Source organism: Passer montanus, unplaced genomic scaffold (genome assembly GCF_014805655.1).
Source record: "Passer montanus isolate IOZ18808 unplaced genomic scaffold, ASM1480565v1 scaffold35, whole genome shotgun sequence".
Lineage (NCBI taxonomy): Eukaryota > Metazoa > Chordata > Aves > Passeriformes > Passeridae > Passer > Passer montanus.
Window position 1 is genome coordinate 3,353,144 of NW_024368263.1, and position 19,004 is coordinate 3,372,147.

A 19,004-nucleotide genomic window follows, 5' to 3' on the forward strand; every position below is an offset into this window, starting at 1 on the left:
ATGAAAGGGAAAGGAGAAGGTGTGGGGACATGGGGTCTGTGTCCCCCAGCTCTGTTTTAAGCCATTTGGATCCTTCAGAAGTGATGAGAAGTGGCCTTCATCCCTTCTGTCCTGGCTTGTTCCGTGGGCCTAAAATGATTCTGGGTTTGTCCTTGGATTTGTCCTCTGAGCTTTTTTTAAGGCTTGGCCAGGTTTCCTCAGGGACTTTGAGCTTGTACCCTTTTTGCAATCAAAATACTGTGCTGGGGACATGAAGGGCACAGCTGCAGCAGATGTGGCCAAGAGCTGGATGCTTTTGGCTCCTCTTGCAGCCACTGCAGCCAGGACTCTGCCTCTCCTCCTGTCTCCCTTTTTCCTCCCCCAAGCCCCACAATGGACAAACCCCAAAGCCTGAGCTTCTCTAGGGGGCTCCTGTCTCCCTTTTTTCTCCCCCAAGCCCCAAACTGCCCATTTGGGGAGTGCAAATGGACAAACCCCAAAGCCTGAGCTTCTCTAGGGGCCTTGGAAGGTGTTTGCCTCAGTGCAGTGGACACGTTTCTCTGCTTGGTGAAAGAGGGTGGGTGGAAGGTGCTGTGGAATGTCCTCATTCATATTTGCTGCTTGGTTCTTCTTGGTGATGACTCTGGGGTCTGGCATTGTGGGGTTTCTGTGCTGTGCTTCAGATGATCTGCCTCTCCAGGAGGGTTCCCTCGTGGCATCCTGCCCTGTGCCATGATTTCCCTGTCTGTCACAGTCTGCACATGAGCATCCCTAGCCCAGTGGCTCTGGATGAATGGGAATGGGCTGGGGGGAAGGCTGGGGCAGGGTAGAAACAGGTCATGTGTCTGGGATGGAAATGGGGTTGTTTGTTTAGCTTGCTCACCAAGAGCTCTTCCTCCGAGGTTTCCCCTGGCCCTCAGTCAGCAGAGGGAATTCCCTCTGCCCAAGATGCAGCTGGGATTGCTGCAGGGAGCATGCAGACCAGCTGTAATTGCTGTCTCTCCCCATGTTCACCAGGTTGTGTGGTCCTCACTCGGTGCCATCCTGCCTTCCACTTGTCTGGGTGATTAGAAATGCGCTGGATTAATCAGCAGAGGTGGTGGTGATGCTGCAGACCTGTCCCATCTCCTGCCCTGCCCCAATGAATTCTCTGCCCTGGATGAATCTTTCATGCACTTACTTTGTGTATATTTAATAGGCTGGGATTTGGTTTCAGCTGGGATGGGAATTTGGGGGCTCAGAGGGCTGCATCCTCCAGGGGGATGTGGCTGTGGGGAGGAGAGTGGTCCCCAGGGGAGAGGTCTGTGGAGGGAGGCAGAGAGCCTGTTTCACCTGAGACAGGCACAGTGCCAGTCTTCACAGGGAATACTTCGGCTTCACAAGGAATATTTTGGCTCTGCAGGTGTGGGCACAGGTTTTCCTGGCCAAAGAGGGTTAACCCAGTGTTAGTGGGAGCAGAGAGTGAGCTTGTCAGGGATGCTAAGGGAAGCAGAGGAGCTGCCAGGACAATTAGCACAGGCTTGTTCTCCCCAGCACGTCCCTGGGATGCAATCAGCCTGTCGCTTCCCTGGCTTTATTAATACATTGATATTTGGAGGTCTTGGCTCTGTGCAGAGTGGTGCCTGCCAGCAAAGCCTCTGCGGGAAGTGGGGGTTCAAGGTGGCATGTCTCTGGGCATGGCAGTGCCTCATTTTGGAAGCTGTTCAGGCTTCTTCCTTTGGGACTGATGGCAGAGGAGGAGGAGGAGGAGGAGGAGGAGGAGAGACATTCCCTCCATCTGTGCACTGCCCTAGGAAGGGATTTAAATCACACGTTTACAAAAAAGAGGAAATGTGCCTGATTTGTTCAGGCTTTGAAGCCTGCAGGAGCCTCCTGACAATGATCCCCTTCTGCCTTCAGGCAGGTCTGGCTCAGAGGAATCTCCTTCCCTGGCCGTGGAGCCAGGCACTGTCAGCCAGGACCTCCATCCTGGGCTGGGGCAGGGATCAGGCTGTGCTCCTGCAGCTCCCAGTGAGTGCAGGCAGGAGAGTTTCTGTTCCCAGGGTGGGTACCCTGGATCTCATCTACCCTCTGTGCCAGCAGCAGAGCGAGAGATGCTCTTGAAGGAAATATATCAATATTAAAATATAAATAATATAGATAAAAATTTCATATATATATATATATATGTGCTTAGGGCTAGTTTTATCCTCATTCATCTTTCCATGTGTCTGGGAACTACTCTTCCCTGTCCTGCCATTCTCTCCCCCTCCAGTGTGAACTTGTCTGACCACCACAACCTCCTTGGCACAGCAGCCCTGATGCCACACGTGTGGCCATGCAGAGCCATCCCTTCAATTCCTTCATTTCACCAACTGTTACATAAATCTGCTTTTATACTGAACTTGTGGACGTCACTGGAGCTCTGTCCATACCCATAACATCACTGTTTCCATGGGAACCAGCGTACTTCCAAGGGGGAAAAAGTAGAAGGAGACTAAAAAAGGACAAAGAAGGAACAAAATAAGACAAATATGTGACATATCCCAACTATGTGTCGGTGTAGGACGTTACAAAGATTTAGCTGCAACTTGTTTAGGCAGCCTTGCATAACAGTTTTTGTCTTGAGTGTAGCAGCAAGCAGAATCACGGATGAAAGAAACTTAATAGTATCCCAAATATCCGGGCCCTTACTGAGGAAGAGATGCCTCTGAGAGCTCTGCATGAGGTGCTGCTCTGTGTGAGCAGCAGGGGAAGATCTGCATGTGCTGCAGCATTTCCCTGGGCTTCCAGGGGTTTTGCTGTGTCCTGGAGTGGGGCTGGGGCTGTGCATTGTGAGGATGCTGGGCGTGTGGATTGTCCTGGAGAGCAACAGGCTAAACCTCTGAGCTTTAGGGGCAGGTGCTATTAGGGGACATTTACAGTGGGTGAATTTAAATTTATATATCTGGGGTCCATCCACTGTGCACTTTATAAGGCATGGTGGTGGAAAAGGTCTTATTTAAGATATTGAGCTTCAGCAATGGCTCTGGCATAGAGAGAGTATTTAACTGGTAGCCCCAGACTCCCTGTGGAAGACCTGGCCATTAGGAAGGATTTTACCGTTCATGACAACAGCTTTGTTAATGCCACGTGTGAGCTGCTGGGAGGGAGCCCATCCCCTGGCTCTGTCACAGGAGGTGATAGCTGCTGCAGAGGCTGAGCTGGGAGTGGGAGGGACAGGTCTGGCTGGAGGATGGGGATGTGCTCCCACCTCTGCAGCCCCATTCTGGTGGGGTGAATGGGAGGAGTGCCTGTCCCTGAGTGACCCAAATGTTAGCTCAAGGTGCTGAACTGTTGGGAGAGGGAGTTTGGGGGGAAAATGAAGCTTCTGTGGAGCTTGGTTTGGACAAGTGAGGCTTCACCTTCTTTTCTTTTGCCCTTCTCTCCAGGAGATGCAGGGCAGTGAGAGCTGGGCTATCAGCACATGGTGAAAGAGCTGGTGAAGTCCATGGGGCTCCCACCTGACCCATCCTGCTGGGGCCATGCACTGACCCATTGTACCATTAATTTTGGGCTGTTTTGGTCACTGGTCTTGGTGCTGAGATAGGCATGAAGAGGAGGGAAGGACTGGGATGAGAAGCCAAAATAAATTTAGCCTAAAGTGCTCCTGCTTGACATTTTATTACATTATATGATATCATATGATATGATATTTATTTTATTAAAGCACCCATCCTTGCAGATGCTGGTCCCAGAGCCAGGCTGCCAGCAGCTGAGCCCTCCCAGCTCAGGAGTTAATTGCAAGTGGTATGTAGGGCTTTTCTTAAAAGCTCCAGCTCCTGAAGTTTGGAGATTATGCAAGTCACTCAGCTTGCAGGATTTTTTTTATCTTTTTTTTTCTCTCTCTCTCTTTAAGCAATAAGATTTTAAACCCTTTTGGTTGTTGGAAACAAGCCCTTAGAGTAGAAATCTAAAAGGTTACCAGGAAACAATACTGAAACTGCAAGACAAATAAGAACCTCATCAGGGTCTCTTTTTTTTCTCTTTTACCAAACAACCTTTTTTGTCACTCCCCATCCCCTCTAAATATGGCATCATTCTTTGCCTCATCACTTGGGTGGCTGAACAGGGCTCCTCCACACTGCTGAGCAAATCCTACCTCTCCTTCAGATCAGAGGTGGCTGCATCTCACAGGCAGAGAGCATCTCTGCTGCAGCTGACAGTGCTGATTCTAGGTCCTTGGGGAAGAATGATAAGATGATTGCTCCCTGAAATCCCCCTTTTCCTCCACTTTCGGGCTTTACAGTCCCTTTTATGTGTTACGGGGTCACTGGGGACTCCGCAGTCTCACCAGGATGGGAGCAGAGTGCTGCCTTTCATGGCAGAGGGAAGCAGTGCATCCCTTTGAACACCTGCAAGCCAAAATGAATTAGAGATGACATTTCCAAAAACACTGCCACGAATAATCGCCCTGTTTTGGTTTCTCAGGTTTAATTGTGAAGCTGCATGAACTAAAAGAACCTCCTGTGTCTACCTGCACTGGGAGGAAAGAGGTTTCGAGGAGCTGCAGAGCAGTGATGAGGCAGGGATGCTCCTGCCTGGCTTTTTCCCAGCTCAGAGCCTGTGGATGGGGGTGTGCCAGGCTCAGTGGGGTCATGCCAGCTCCTGGCAGTGTCCTCAGCCTGCCAGCTGCAGTGACCCGGGCTGGGGCAGACTGCCACGCGGTGGAAATGGAAACACTCTGAGCAGTGCTTGAATTTTTAAACCCCTTTGTGCAGCCCCTCTGGAGGAGCCTCGTGGCTCTGCTTTCCAGGAATGCCCTGGCGATGGGACTTGCCTGGCACAAATCCCTGCAGACCTCAGGGCAGGAGGCAAGTGCTCCACGACACGTGTGCCACCAGCACGCCGGGGCTGCCGTGCCTGCAGGGGCTTTTCCATCCTGCCAGGGAAACCAGGCCTGCTGCTGCTGTGCTGCTGTGGTGCTGCAGGAAAGGCTGTCAGCCCTGCAGCATCCTCCCTGCTCCAGCCTGAGCTTGTGTCCCTCAGAGGGACAGGCCTGGAAAAGCATCTGGGAGGGCAGAGCTGGAGGGTGGAGACCACGTTGCAATGACACTGGGGGCAGAGCCCTGCCAGAGCTTGGCTGCAGGTCAGCGAAGTGGATTTACTGGGTGGAGAGACTTTGAGACCACCTCTAGCCTTGCTGCATCCACAGAGGTGGGGATGCTTCCTGCAAATGCTAAAAGCAAAATACAGAGGCCAGTCTTGCTTTGGAAGGAATGCTGTAGGAAAAAAAAGCTAATTAAATGTCCAGGACTGTGATGGGAATCCTATAACCTTCAACTGGGCATGACATGAAGAGCCTTTTCCTGTTGGCTTGGTGCAGTGAGAGGCAAAGGTAGGAAGGGGTTATTATTTCCATCTGTGAGGCAGATTAATTTTGAGAACTTTTAACTTCCCTTGCAAACGGCCTAAATTAATGTTTTAGGATTTTAGTCCCTGCCTTCTCCACCCCCCCAAAGGCCAGGCCCTGGAAGTCCCATTATGCTTCTGTCAAAGGGGCTATTTCTGGAATTGATGATATGAATGAAGCCTAAAACTCCACTCTCATTAACGTCTGCAGCTTATCCTGGTGTCACTCCTAAGCTGGTGGGACTTGGTGACACTGCAGGGGAAGGCTGTCATTTCAACCCAATTTTCATATCACATTTGCACAAAAATTTCCAGGCCTTGCCAGCGCTTTCCACACATTTGTCAAATCCCAGCCGCTGTCCCAGTGAGTGAAGGCTTCTCCTGGCACAGAAGAGATGGCTGTGGGTGCTGATGGAGGATTTGGTCCTGGATGTGATCTCTGTCAAAACGACAACTCCTTGCCCTAAAAAAACAGGCAGCAAAGAGAGCCCAGTGTCACCTGCCTGGATCCAGGGGGTTTTATGCATTGCTCTGGTTGAATTTAATTGCATTGTGGTCCAAACCTGCAGCCCCTGGTGCTGCAGAGCTGCCTGCCCTGCTCCCATCACCCTGCCTGTGCTTGGGGAGGGGGGCAGGGGGACGTCCCACCCCACTCCCCAGCAATGGCAGCGCGTGTCCTTGGAGCTGCTGCTCCTCTGGAGAGTGGGAGGAGGGCTCAGGAAGGGAGAGAGAGGGGTTCAGGGAAGGGGGAGAGGGGGAATGGTGGGAGCTACCTGGGAATAGCAAGGCATCAAGGGAAGAAATGAACATGAATCCCACAGAAGAGCGTGTGTGTCCCTGTGGAGCATCACCAAACACTCCCCTCCGTACTCGGCTCGCTCAGTGGCACTTCCCCAGGGAAAGGGACCCCATCTCTGGGGCACAGAGGTGCCTGCTCTTCTCATCCCAAACCAAAGAGCCCACCAGGACCAGTGCAATGCTCCAGCTCCTTGGAGAGAGCCCAGATGCAGCTGGACAGAGCACCTCACCTGGTTACTGCTGCCCTTGGGCAACAGATGCCGATTTAATTCACTCACTGGTGAATTTGATCCAAACTTCTGCAACCAAATCATAGCAAGCATAATGCAATATCTTTCTCTTTTAATTATATTAGGCTGGGTAGTTTGGGCTAATTGAATCTGGGACTCTTGCCTCTTAATTACGAAAGGTCAGGTGCTGGCAATCATGGGCAGGTGGCACTGGGAGCACCGATGGTGGGAAGGGGCTGAGGGCTCTTGCCCTGTGAAAGAGCTCCTTTGGTAACAAGTGGGTGACTTCTGGACATTTTCCTTCTTTTTTTTTTTTTCTTTTGTTCTCTCTATCTTATGAATTTTAAGAGTCAGGTTTCAACAGAAGTGTTACTGCAAATTTCTGTGTGGCAGAAACAGATTTTTTTTTAGTTGAAAGAATCTGTGAGGATTTTGGCTGCCTGCCTTGAGCACGCTGATGGTAAAGATGTGGATTTTTAAGAATACGCTGGGATGAGCAAGTGACCCTTAAAAGTGCTGACTTTCTGGTGGGGTGGATGGGGCAATCACCTGCTGTGTGGTCATGAACCCCATTATTAGTCCTTTTCCTTTTAAATATCAGCCCTGCTTGGTGTGAGGAGGGGCAGGACCCTGAAGGCCAGCTCTGTTCCCAGTAAATATTTACCTCATGCAGTGAGGGCTGTGGGCTCAGCGCCACACTGGGGGGTGGCAATGCCACCTCTGCCCCTGCTTTCAAGTATTCTCCTCCTCACCTGAACTGCTGGCCAGGGACCAGGACCGTCTCTGATGCTCCCCCAAAGCTGCTTTGCCCCTTCCCTGCCTGCCCTGCAGCAATGAGAGGCATTCAAAAAAGCACCTTCTGCTTTTGCTAATTGAAGCACTTCCCTTTGTCAGCCTCTCGCTCAAAGGAGGGTCGGTACAAAGCCATAGCCAGCAGCACTTTGTGTGCCTCTGAAAATCCCATTAGCAGAAGAAAGAGCTTGAGTTTTCATTCAGCTGGAAAAAAAAAAAGAGGGGGGAAAAAATAACACCCCCCCAACCTTCTGATCTATCAGCTGCACATTAACATACTGCCCTGGGCACTGCTGGGGTGCCTGTCCCAGGAATATTTAATCAGGGTGAAGTGCTATATTGGACTGAAATATGTGTGCTCCAGGGAGAAATGTGATGATAAGAGGTCTGCAGTTAAATTTGGGGTAGCAAACCTCTGCCTTCAGCAGATAAACACCCCTCCCGCTCCCTGGGTCCCCTCCCTCTCCAGGCTGTTTTTCTGCCTGCAGATGTTTGTTCCTGCAAGACGAGCTGGGATGTGGGGAGGGCAGCCCTGAGAGGGGAGGACAGGATGGGATGGGGGGTCCTTCCCTGTAGCCATGGTGGGGCCATGGCTGTGCCCAGATGGGAGGTTCTGGCCAGGGGCAGCATGTCTTTGGGCAGGGAGGAGCTGCTGCCCGTACCATGGGGACCCTCCTGGGGGTGCAGATGTGGAGCTGGTCCCCAAATCTCCCTGCTGGCCACAGCTGGTGCCCTGTGTGGGGCAGGTTGTGGCAATTTGGGGGCTGCACTCACCTGGCTTCCCTCCACGTGCAATCAGTCACTGGTACCAGTGCCAGCACTGAGGGGCATCTGGGGCATGATGCAGACTGTGGCATGCCAGGGAAGGGCAGGGAGGGTGTCTTTGGTGCTACCCTGTGCTCTTCCATTTCAGCCTTTGCTTATCCCTCTGTGCCAGACGTGGGGCTGTGGTGGGCTTGGCTCTGCTCAGCTTCCCTGGGGAGCATTAGGGCTGTGCTGGGTCTTGGACAGGGAAGAGGTGAGATCAGAGTGGCTCCAAGCTGGTACCCACCATGGTTGTGTGCCCGTCTCTGCTTGCCCAGGAGTCTGCAGTCCCCAGCCAGCATCAGCAGCTGCCTACTGGGCACCCCCAGCTGGGATGGAGTGTGTGGAGGAGATCCACATCCAGTCAAGGCTCTTGTCCACTGCCACGGAAGAATTTGAATGGATCTTTGACTGTCTGGGGACTTGTCCGTCTGTCTCTGCAGGTTCTGACCCAACCAACCCAGCTGTCCTGGGACATCCTCACTTCCCTGCTGCATATCTTGCACAGCCTGTGCAGGTGACACTCCTTCTGTCACCCCTTTGGGATTGTACAGGGTGTTTTTTAATCCTTGATGTTCCCAAGGGCTTTGCAGCTCCTTGCTGGCAAAGCCCTGGGCACGGCTGGTTCTGCCGGGCCATCTTCCCAGCCCCCCAAGCTGGGGACTCCCTTCAGTAGCTGCCCCTTCTTCTGGCTGCCCTCCATGCCTGCCCCCACAGGACTATATTTAGGCTAAATATCCCAGCCCACAGCCCCACCCTGACAGTTGGGATGTCTATCCCCATATCCTGTAAACATTTCTCCCGATTAAAGGATGCAGATTGTCGACAATCAAACTGTGACTCAGCCCCGTGTGGTTTCCCAGGAATTGGCCCAGGATGAGCTGCCAGCCCCAGGCCTGTGTGCCCCGTGGAGAGGCACCTGCTGATTCATCCTCACCTTCTGCTTCCCCAGGCAGATAACGCTACAGCACGGGCTCCTCCACACCACCCGCTGCTGTGTTGCAGTGAAAGCTCCTGTCTGACAAGGGCCATGCTTATTTTCCTGGAGCATAGAAGCTGCTGCTGGCACTCAGGCAGGAGCATGGCCCTGCTGTCTGTGGGTTCTGGCAGTCGAGAAGGTGTTTTTCGTGCTAGGCTGGAAGATAACCACAGCACCACACTGAACCAGTGCCTGGATTTCCCATCTCTGTGCTCCTGGGAATGCCCCCAGAAGGATGCAGGAATTGGGTACCTGGTTTGAACTATCTCTATGGGGATGTGCTGCAGCAGCACACTCTGTTCTGCCCCAAAAGTGCATCCAGCATCTGTCCCAGCAGCTCAGCTCTTTAAAAATTGCTCCGAGAGGCAGGAGGCAGGGTAGGGAAGGGACTCTGCTGGCCCTCACTTAAAGACTCTTAGGCGGTTCATTAATGATTTTGGCAGTCTTGATTTGGATTGGGAATGAAAGTTTAAGCAGTGGCTTCAGGGAAACACCCCTGGGATAAGCTGAGACATGGTTAATAGAAATTGTAATGTTAAAGTGCTTTTCTGTAAAACGCTAGGAGAGGAAATTAATGGTGAGGTTTTTAGTTTTTTTCTAAAAGTTGATATCACTCATTTAATTAAATGTTTTAATCCATCACATCAGCACTCAGCACTCTTGCCATGCAACTTCCATTTTAGAGTAGTTTTCACATCAACTGTAGCCACTGATGGCAGCATGGGGAGAACACATGCAGGTATCTCAACATGTAAACCCAGAGAGCGCCTAACGTAGGGAGGCTGGTCTGCCCCTGGCCTTAAAGACCAGGAAAAACTTTCCAATTCAGATGTTGCTTCTCGTGGATGCACCTCTGGGTCTGTTGCCTCCTTGATGGGCGTGTGCAGATGGTTTGAGAGGGTCAGCATGCTGGTGATTCTGCTGAACTGCGTGACACTGGGCATGTTCCACCCCTGCGAGGATATCGCCTGCGACTCGCCGCGCTGCAGGATCCTCCAGGTACAGCCCCAGCGCTGCTGCAAGCTCTGCAGCAGCCTCAGCTTGATGTGCAGAGGGAAGCACTGAGCTGGCTCTAGCCACAGTGGAGTGATGTCCCAGGATGTCAGGTCCTGCCTGCACTGTGTGACCTGTAAGCACTTGGGAAATGCTGGTTTTGGTGCTTGGATGAGAACATGCAGTCCTGTCAGGCAAAGCCCCTGCCAGGCTGTGCCAGCCCCAGCCTAGCTAAGCCTTTCTTGGAGTGCTTGGGAAAGGCCAACCATCTAGTGGTCAGTGAAAGCAGAGCCCAAAATATACTTGTCCCATTGTCCTGGCACTATAGGTGCTGTTGAACCATCTGGGCTGGGCCCTGGACCACAGGGCTGCTCCCAGCACAGCTTCTTCCCAGGGATTTAGCTTTCAGAGATGCAAGAGGAGACCTTGCTGGACTCAGGTTTCTAGTTCCCTCCCTTGGTGCAAGTGTGCAGGAGCATCCCTCCTCCCTTCCTTTCTTTTGCAGAGCTTTGACGACTTCATCTTTGCCTTCTTTGCTGTGGAAATGATCGTCAAAATGATCGCGCTGGGCATTTTTGGGAAGAAATGCTACCTGGGAGACACATGGAACCGCCTGGACTTCTTCATCGTCATTGCAGGGTAGGTCTGGGGAGGCAGGTCCCCTTCTTCCTGAGTCTCTCTGCTGTTCCTTGGCCAGCACTGGGTTTGGGGGAGCAGCTGGTTTGCAGCGGTGAAGGCTGGGGCTGGCTGGTGTTGGTTGTTGGTGTTGTCCATCCCAGGTTCCCAGCAGGGATCACTCCTGAGCTGCAGCTGCCCCTCTGGTGCTCTCAGTAGCTTGAGGGAGAGCTGATGCTCAGCTCATGGGAAGAGCAGGGCAGGGTGACAAAAGTTGTTTGTGGTGGATTTTGACCAGCCTGGGGCTCCTTTGCTGGGTACTGTGCTTGGCTTTCCTCCCACCTGCCCACCAAAGGTTTCAGTTTCTCTGGTTGGAGTAGGCAGTTGGGGGCATGGAGGGCTGTGCCAGGAAGGATTGTTCACTGAAACGTGCACGATTGCCCTCATTTTTTTTCTTTTTTTTTTTTTTCCTTGAGGGAAAGTGATCAAGTTCGCCTTTCTGAGTGTTTTCCTTTCAGAGGCACCTGGTTTGAATTAAAGGCTCCTCCAGCATCTGAGAGTCTCCTGGCAGAGGCTGGAAATACACATGAAAAGCCCTTGGCCACTGGCCACTGAGCTGAATTTCTTTGATACACAAATTTCTTGCTGGTCCTTGCCTCCCCTCCCTGCCCCAAGACCCCCAAGACTTTTGTAAAAACAGTTGGGTTTTGCCTCTTTTGATAGAGCTAGGGATCAAATTTACTAGATTTTCTTAGAAAGAAGCAGAGGACCCTCCCAGCTTGTTTGCCTGGCATGGGTTTGGTGTCCCAAAGAAGGGGCAACAGCCCCTTCTCGTTTGGTCCAAGAAGGGACAACACCTTAATGAGTTTTGCTTATGGTCCATTGCTGGCCTCACAGGGACATGGCCCATGCCTCTGCTAGTCAGCTGGGAGAAGTAAAACAGAGGTGCCAGGTCTCTCAGTGCATCCTTGGCTTGAAAAATTCATTGTTGCAGAGGTGAAAAGGTTCAGTGAGCTTCAGACCCAGGACCTGTATTTGTCCCCATAAACCTGTCTTCTGCAGGAAGCCACAACCTCCTGCTTTCCAGCCCTACCAGCCTCTGGCTCCTCCATTCAGGAGAAGGCTCAGGGTTTCCTCCTGAAATGTCTGGGCAATATTAGACACAGCAGTGATGGGATGCTGGACAAGAGGGAACAAAGGTCCAGTCAGGTCTGGTAGGGTTGTAGACACCAGCAGCACATCCAAGGGCTGGACCTTGCTAAGCCACCTTTATTTCTTCTCATTTATTTTGTCTTATAGTGGAATTAATTGTGATGAAGAGCCCAACCCAAGCAAGGCCTGACATCCCCTCTGGGGAAGCATGGTCACAGATGCTGGGCTGTTCCCAAATCCACTCTGCCAGGGCACTGCCACCTTCCGCTCCCAGCCTGGTCCTGCCTTTGCCTGTTGATCTTGCAAAGCCTTTGGAGCCAGACTTATCCCTGATGTCATTCTGTGGGGACCCACCATGAGGGGACCTCACTCTAGAGGAACACCAGCTGAGGCCACCCTTATTCCTATGCCAAAATAATCACACTTCTCTTTGCTTAAGCAAAGAAATCTCTGCATACCTGCTGCATCTGGCCAGGTGTTTGGGTGTGTGAGAGTTGTCTCCTTCCTGGGCAGAGCTGCATCATGGCACAGATCCGCCCCTGCAGCAGCTGCTCCCCCATCCCCATCAGGCAGAGACATTTCTCTGCTGCAGAGATTTTTTGCAGCGTGGTAGCCTGACCCTCTCGTGCCTTCTGCCAGGTTGGCTTTGCCTCTCACTAAGTGATGGCTCTTTCCTCCATGTGCATGAACTGTTCCCATCTGGGCCCCGTCAAAACCAATTCAGCTGGCAAGGGATCTAACTGGATTTAAATACAAAGCAGAGCCTCTCCTCCTCCAGCACTGGCTTTCTCTGCTCCCTCTTGTGCCCTTTTGCTCTCCTCCAATCCTAGCCCATCTATCCTGGAGTGCTGCATCCTACTCAGAGCATTGCTGCAATTTTGGAGAGCCAAGGAAAGCCAAAGGGCTGCAGGAATGGTACACTGCTGAAGCAGAGAAAAAAAAAATAAAGGACTCAAGCCTTTAGTAGACCTAAGATATAGGTAAGAAACAAGTAAGTTCTGCTGGGTCAAATCCCAAGCAGACAGAGGGAAATTCCTCAGGCAGCCCTCAGTGCAGCTCTGTGGTTCCCAGATGGGGCAAACTACCCCAGAGAGCACCCAGCCCACGGTGCTCACAGCAGAGCACAGGAGCAAGGGATGAGCCCAGCTCTGCATGGAGGAATCCTGCATCTGAGCAGGTGTCAGGAAACAGGCCAGAGCCAAACTGGGGCCCTGGAGAGTGTGTGCCAGGGCAATCTTCAAAACCCAGCTGGGCTTGCTTGGATACCAGATAAAGCGAGTCGTGTTTTTATGGAGGTCTCACACAAGGGCCTCAACCAGCTTCCCCAGTGAAATGCCAGGGGAGGAGATTGAGGTTTTCCTGTGGTCCCGGTGACCACAATGAAGCAATTCTCTTTCTACCTTCACATTTTTTCTCTGCCCTTTATGTGCAAGACAAGGGAGGAGGGAAGCAGCAGCACAGTGTGAGCTCCAGCAGGACCTCTGGCTCTCCTGCTTTCCTTGCCACTTCCTTTCTCATGGGCTGCAGAAAGTGATGTCAGGGGAGAAGAGAAGCAGCAAACTATATCTGTGGAGCATCAGGTGGGGAAAGCATGTAATACTGGGGCTGTACACTCCCAAGGGCACAGCATCCATAGAAATCCTTCCCAGCCACCACCAGTTCAGAACAGGCTTCAACCCACACTGCCCTCCCCTGCGCCCACCCCAAAAAAGTCCCAACTTATAGCATCTCATCTTCCCCATTCTCTGAGAATTTTCTAGATTTGACAGAGGTTATCGTTGTGGAGAAGCCTTTTGTGCATTTTTGCTGCAAATCTCCCTCCCTTTTGGAGTTCTGGGAGAGCCTCTCACCCCCCCAAAAAAAAGTCCCAATTTATAGCATTTCATCTTCCCCATTCTCTGAGAACTTTCTAGATCTAGACAGGTTATCGTTGTGGAGAAGCCTTTTGTGCATTTTTGCTGCAAATCTCCCTCCCTTTTGGAGTTCTGGGAGAGCCTCTTGGATGCTGTCCTTGCTCCTGCTGGCCACTTCTGTGGGATGCCATTAAGTGCTTCTCATCTCTGTTAAACTGTCCAGACCAATCTCATGAACTCATGGAGTGTAAATGACTTCTTTGTGACAATGTAATGCAATTAGTGCTAATTATAGAGTGTGTAATGTCTGCAACACATCTCTGTAATTACAGTAAAACTTGCCGGAGATGAGAATAGTGCTGTATTATCAAAACTCTGCTTAGGGAAACACGGCTTTGGCTGGAGGTTACAGAGTTGTGTGGGGGGAAAGGGGAGGGGAAAAAAGTGATGAATGGCGTAATTATGTTGCATTATTTTTAGAGGAGGGCATTTGGGGAGTTTGCTTGCGAGAGGACTCTTTGAAAGTTAACAGGCATTGCAAGCAGCTCTTGCCCTCTAAAGAAGATTCGATATCATTCTGATCTCTCCCAGCACAAGACACAGATGTACTGAAGATGGATGCTTGTTTGCATCCCTAATATGCAGAAGTGGTTTCGGTTTAATGCTGACTGGGACTTGGGCTGGTAGGCAAGAGCAGTGGGATGGAGATGTGCCCTGACTTGGTGCCTCCCTGGTCACTGTAGAACCCAGCATCTATCTTCCCAGCAAGGAGCACCTCCTCTGCTCAGTCTGTGGGAAGAGGGTGGCCACAGACTGAGGTCTCCCTCCTGCTCAGCTGGAGCCAGCCCTAGCCCCACACTTTGCTGCAGTCCCAGCAGCTTGCAGGAACACAGCTTGTTCTGCCTTTGTTCAGATAAGGACTTCCATGACCTCTGCATCCGTGTAGATCAAAATGGGCTTTAAGCCATCCTCATCAAACAGCCCCATGGTGTGATTTTGGAGTTATCCTGTGCAGGGCCAGGAGCTAGACTTTGATCTTTGTGGTTCTCTTCCAGCCCAGGAGATTTTATGATTCTATTCTATGATTCCAACCCCAAAACAACAAAAATCCCTAATGGTTTACTGTTTTCCTGTGAGAGAGCTTTACACCAGGGGATAATTTGGAGCTGTCGGAGCTCATGGGATTCCTCTCTGCCTTCCTGTGCCCACATTCTGCTCCCCACCAAGCAGGGCTGTGCATCATGCCCTGTTTGAGCCCTGTGGGTCTGCGGTTACTCCAGGCTCAGTCAGTGGTTTGGCCAAGACTGAGGAGCCCTGTTTGTGCTTTGCTCATTGTAATGGTAACAAGCCTCTTCAAAGACTTTGCAGGAAAGTTAAACACTTCTGGAATATTTTGCTTACGATTGAAGAGGAGTTGGGGCTGGAGGTGGTTGGCAGGCTGCTTAATTCAGGAACAGACACCACTTCTTTCTCTCTTTGCTTCCTGAACATTTCTAATGTTTGTTATGATATTTTTTTCTCTCTGTGGAAGGCTGTATTAAACAGTGAGCTCCACTGAAGCCTTCATAAACAACCTTAAGGATGACTTTCTCCCTCCTGGTTTTGAGCAGGGATGAAATTCAGGGATGAATTTCAGGGGTGAAATAGGCTGCAGGAAGCCTTGTTGTGCTCATAGGTGAGAGGAGAGAAAGGGTTGACATAGCCCCCACTCCATCCCTGCTCCATCTAAATCTGGATGGGGTCTGAAAAGCTCTTTAGCTCAGAAATTGGAAGGAGGGCTGTGGTGCCAGATGGGTCCCTGCAGGGAGCTGTGATCCCATGGCTGAAGCAGTCAGAGCAAGATTCCTGCTGGGTGCTCTTGGTGAAGCTTCCAGCGTGCTGCCTTCATCCCACAGTGCCGGATAGCTCCACAGGCAGGCAGGGCTCCTCTGAAGGGCATTTTAGTTGTACAAGGCTGATCAAGGGGCTGTGTCAGCTCCCTGGTTCAGACACAGGGCAGAAAGAGCACGTGTGGCACTGCCTACAGGAGCCCCTGCTGCAGCCTCCCACTGCGAAGGCTGATTTTCCCCATATATCAGTCTCTTCATCCCTTAAAAACAAAACTAACAGGGAAGCAGGATGAATGCTGCTTTTTCATTCCCTCTGGCTCTGCTGAGCTGTCTGACCTGAGGAGCAGCACATGAGGACGTGGCAGCAGTGCCCTCTGTGCTGCCTGGGCACCCCGAGCGAGCGCTGGGTGTAATTGCGCGTGTAAGAGGCTGATTTGCACACACAATTACCCAATGTGCAGCCACTGTCACAGCCCCTCTGGGCCACAGGGAAACCTTCTCCCAGGAGCCTGGCCCTCTCCTGGGCTTTCCAGGATGTACTCATATACATTGTCCTGGAAACTGGGAGCCTCCTCCATGGCCTTACTGTGTCCTGACTAATCCCGAATTAGGTGCTCTGTGCTCTGAGCAGAAGTGCCAGAACATCAAGGCAATAGTCGTCATCATGAACCTCCAGGACTTCAATATCTGGGGCTGAGCTGTGCAATTTAATGTTTTAAGTTACTTTTTTGTGGATAAAGGGTAGCCAAGACCTGAGAACAGATGAAGTCCATTGGCTGTGGATGCTCCGTGCTGCCTTCCCACAACCTTTGGAGCAAAGCATCCTGAACAAGCTGCATCCCTGACTCACAGAAACCTGCTGGGCAAAAGAAAGCCCTCAGCAGTCTCCCTCGCAGCTGAGCTGACTCAAATCCACCTGTGAAAAGCCTGGAAGTTTTTTTAAGTTTTAGAACTTTTTAAAAGGTAATTCTTTCGTTTCTTTTAGTTCTTCAGCTGAACTTGCTGCTGCTTCAAAAGCCTCATTAGTCAAGTGTCCTGGCTGGGACACAGGGTGCAGCCAGATCCAGCAGGCTGCAGGGTTCATGCTCTCTGTGTGCTATTCTTTTTCTTCTGTTCAGCTTGATTGAAATGAGTATTTTTAAAATTAAGCAACACCCACGAATGCGGTGAGACTCTCAAGGCTCCAAAATGCAGCCGCTGAGGGAAAGCAGAGCACAGCCAAGCTGGCGAGAGCTGGGGGAAATTTCATTCCAGCTTGCTGAATGTACACCACCTAAATAATTTCCCCTTGTCTTTTCCAGCACCGATGGCTTAATATCACCCACTGATGGCTGTGCTTTGTAGATAAAGGGTGTCTAATGCCCAGTTTTGGAAGCTTTTTAACGCTGGATAAATCTCAGCCTATCTCTCCCCAGCAGTGCAGGGCTCTGAGTGTGTAGGGGGTGGGCAGCTCTCGGGGCTGGCCCTGCCTGCTGCCACTGCTTCTTTGCCACCGATTTCTTGTGTGACCTTGGTCACATCCCCTGGTTGTGCAGTACCCCCAGCACCCAGCTCTGAAAGGGGAGAGTTCGAGCTTTCCTTGGAAAATGCCCTCAGCAGAATCTCTCTGTGTGACTCTGCTGGGTTTTCACAACATCTTCTACGTCCTGAGCAGGATTTATCCTGGGGATGGGAGCAGAGGCAGAGCTGAGAGCAGGGTGCTTCAGAGATGCAATGCTGCTAGGTGTGGGAAGGACTTCTCTGGAATTTCTGTGCTCTGTTAGGGACTCTCTGGGTAAGCAGAGCCCCTTGAACCCTTCCTGTGATGCCCTGAGCATCGCTTTTGAAAGCCCTTTGCCTCAGGGTTGCTGCCTGGCATTGCATTCAGGCAATCCTTCCCAGTGTGTTGGGTTTCACACGAGAGAAACTCCAGCATGCTCCGACTCACTGTCTCCAGGTGGAAAAGGAATTCATTTCTCCTGCCTGGTCCATCTTGAGCCATCCTTATTGCTTGTCAGCTGAGCTCTGGGAGTTTTCCTGCTTGGAGAAGCATTTGCCAAAGGTTTGCATCAGCTCCCTCTCTGCCTCCCACCAGCAGCCCGTTGTATGTCTGGCTTTGCAGATGCTCCACTTTTATTCTTAGAAAGTCCTAAATATTTCTGCTTTCCTTGTGAATAACTCCAGTGATCGGGGGTTGCTAATCACCCTGACGAGCTGTGAATCCATCCTATTTAATGCTGAGTTTCTCTCTGAGCCTTTAACTTGGCTGGGCACCAGGCTGGTGGCAGCGGTGCTGACAGGCATCGTGCCTTCCCCTCTGAGCAGAGATGACATTTGAATTGAAGCTTCATCAGCAGCCTTTTACACTGCAGATTTCCAATGCATAAATGCTGTATATGCTGGTAAATGTAGCTGTCACCTCACCAGCTGGTGACATCCTGACATTTGCTCTCCCTGAGTATCTTCCCTTGCCAGGGATGTGGATTGATTCTTCCCGTGTTTCCTCTTGCCTTGGGGAGTGACCTTAGAGCAGGGGACTGGTGGTGTTCTCACTGGGCTTGCTCTTTAGTGCCTGAGCTTTACTGACATTCTTTTCTCTAACACTGAGTTCTCTCAAGGCTCTTGAGCTGTTGGTTACCAGCAAGGCGTGGGCCCTGCAGTCTGTGTCTGGGCTGAGCCTGGCAGTGCTGTAACACCAGTTCTGGTAGCAGTGCCCAGCAGCATAGGCAGGTGACCACCTTCTTGCTCTTGCTCTTGGTGTTCAAGCGTTTGCTTAAGCCTCTGGGCTGTTGTTCAGCATGTTCCTTTAAATTTGGCATTATAATTGTTCTTTAATAAATGAAATCAAAATGCATTTTACAGCACATCCTTTGCAGCTTACAAGCACTCACATCTCTGGAAGTGTGTCTGGAGCTGTCATTAATCAGAAAATGATTTGTCTTGTTGCATTTAACCACGTGCTGCTCTGAATTTTGCTGGCAGCCTCTGTTTTAATAATGGATGAAAGAAAAGCTGTATGTTTGATATGGGCTTTTTACCTGAATATTGCCAACCACACAGAAATCTTTTTGAACAGCGAGTGAAACTTGACAGCAATGAAAGCCAGGGAAACCACTGCCCCTCTCTTCACCTCAGCCAAAGCTTGCCCAATGCAGGGAGTCCTGTGCACTGAGAAAGGAACTGGTTTTCTACTCCCAGGACAGGAGGGATTTTGTGAATACACTGCATTCCTTTCTGGCCAGGAGCTGAGAACAAATTCATAGTATCCATACGTGCATGTCCAACCTCCATCTCCTGGGACTGTCTCATTGCTGTGGAGGTTAGCTAAGCAGAGAGGAATATTTTGAGGTTATTTTAAACTTAGATATGGTTTGATCATCATCATAATTCTCATTAGAGACTACCAGGTAAAGCCTCACTGCATTGAACATGGAGTTGTTTATATGGGGGCTGGGTGGGGAGCCTTCCTAACCCTGGGGCACCCCTCACCTGCTGGGGCTAGGAGGGAGGAGAGTGGGTTTGGCTCATCACAGCAAGAACAGAAGCCTCCAGTGTGCTTCAGCCATGGCAAACCTAACACAGCACGGAGGGATCCTGTGGGATTTCTAGCAGGGAAGAAAGGGACAGCACT

The 19,004-nt window shown here is 51.1% G+C and overlaps 1 protein-coding gene across 22 annotated transcripts in view; it reads left to right on the top strand.

Annotated features, from left to right (window-relative positions):
- Positions 1-19,004, top strand: part of CACNA1G (calcium voltage-gated channel subunit alpha1 G) — a 146,463-nt gene that overhangs the window by 34,604 nt on the left and 92,855 nt on the right. For all 22 annotated transcript variants that reach the window (XR_005628241.1, XR_005628240.1, XR_005628242.1 and 19 more), the window contains exons 2-3: positions 9,840-9,951; positions 10,451-10,584. Coding sequence is in view for 19 of the 22 variants with exons in the window: in XM_039716014.1 (XP_039571948.1) it covers positions 9,840-9,951; positions 10,451-10,584 (246 nt within the window). In the remaining 3 variants the exon portion in view is untranslated. The remainder of the gene's footprint in view (positions 1-9,839; positions 9,952-10,450; positions 10,585-19,004) is intronic.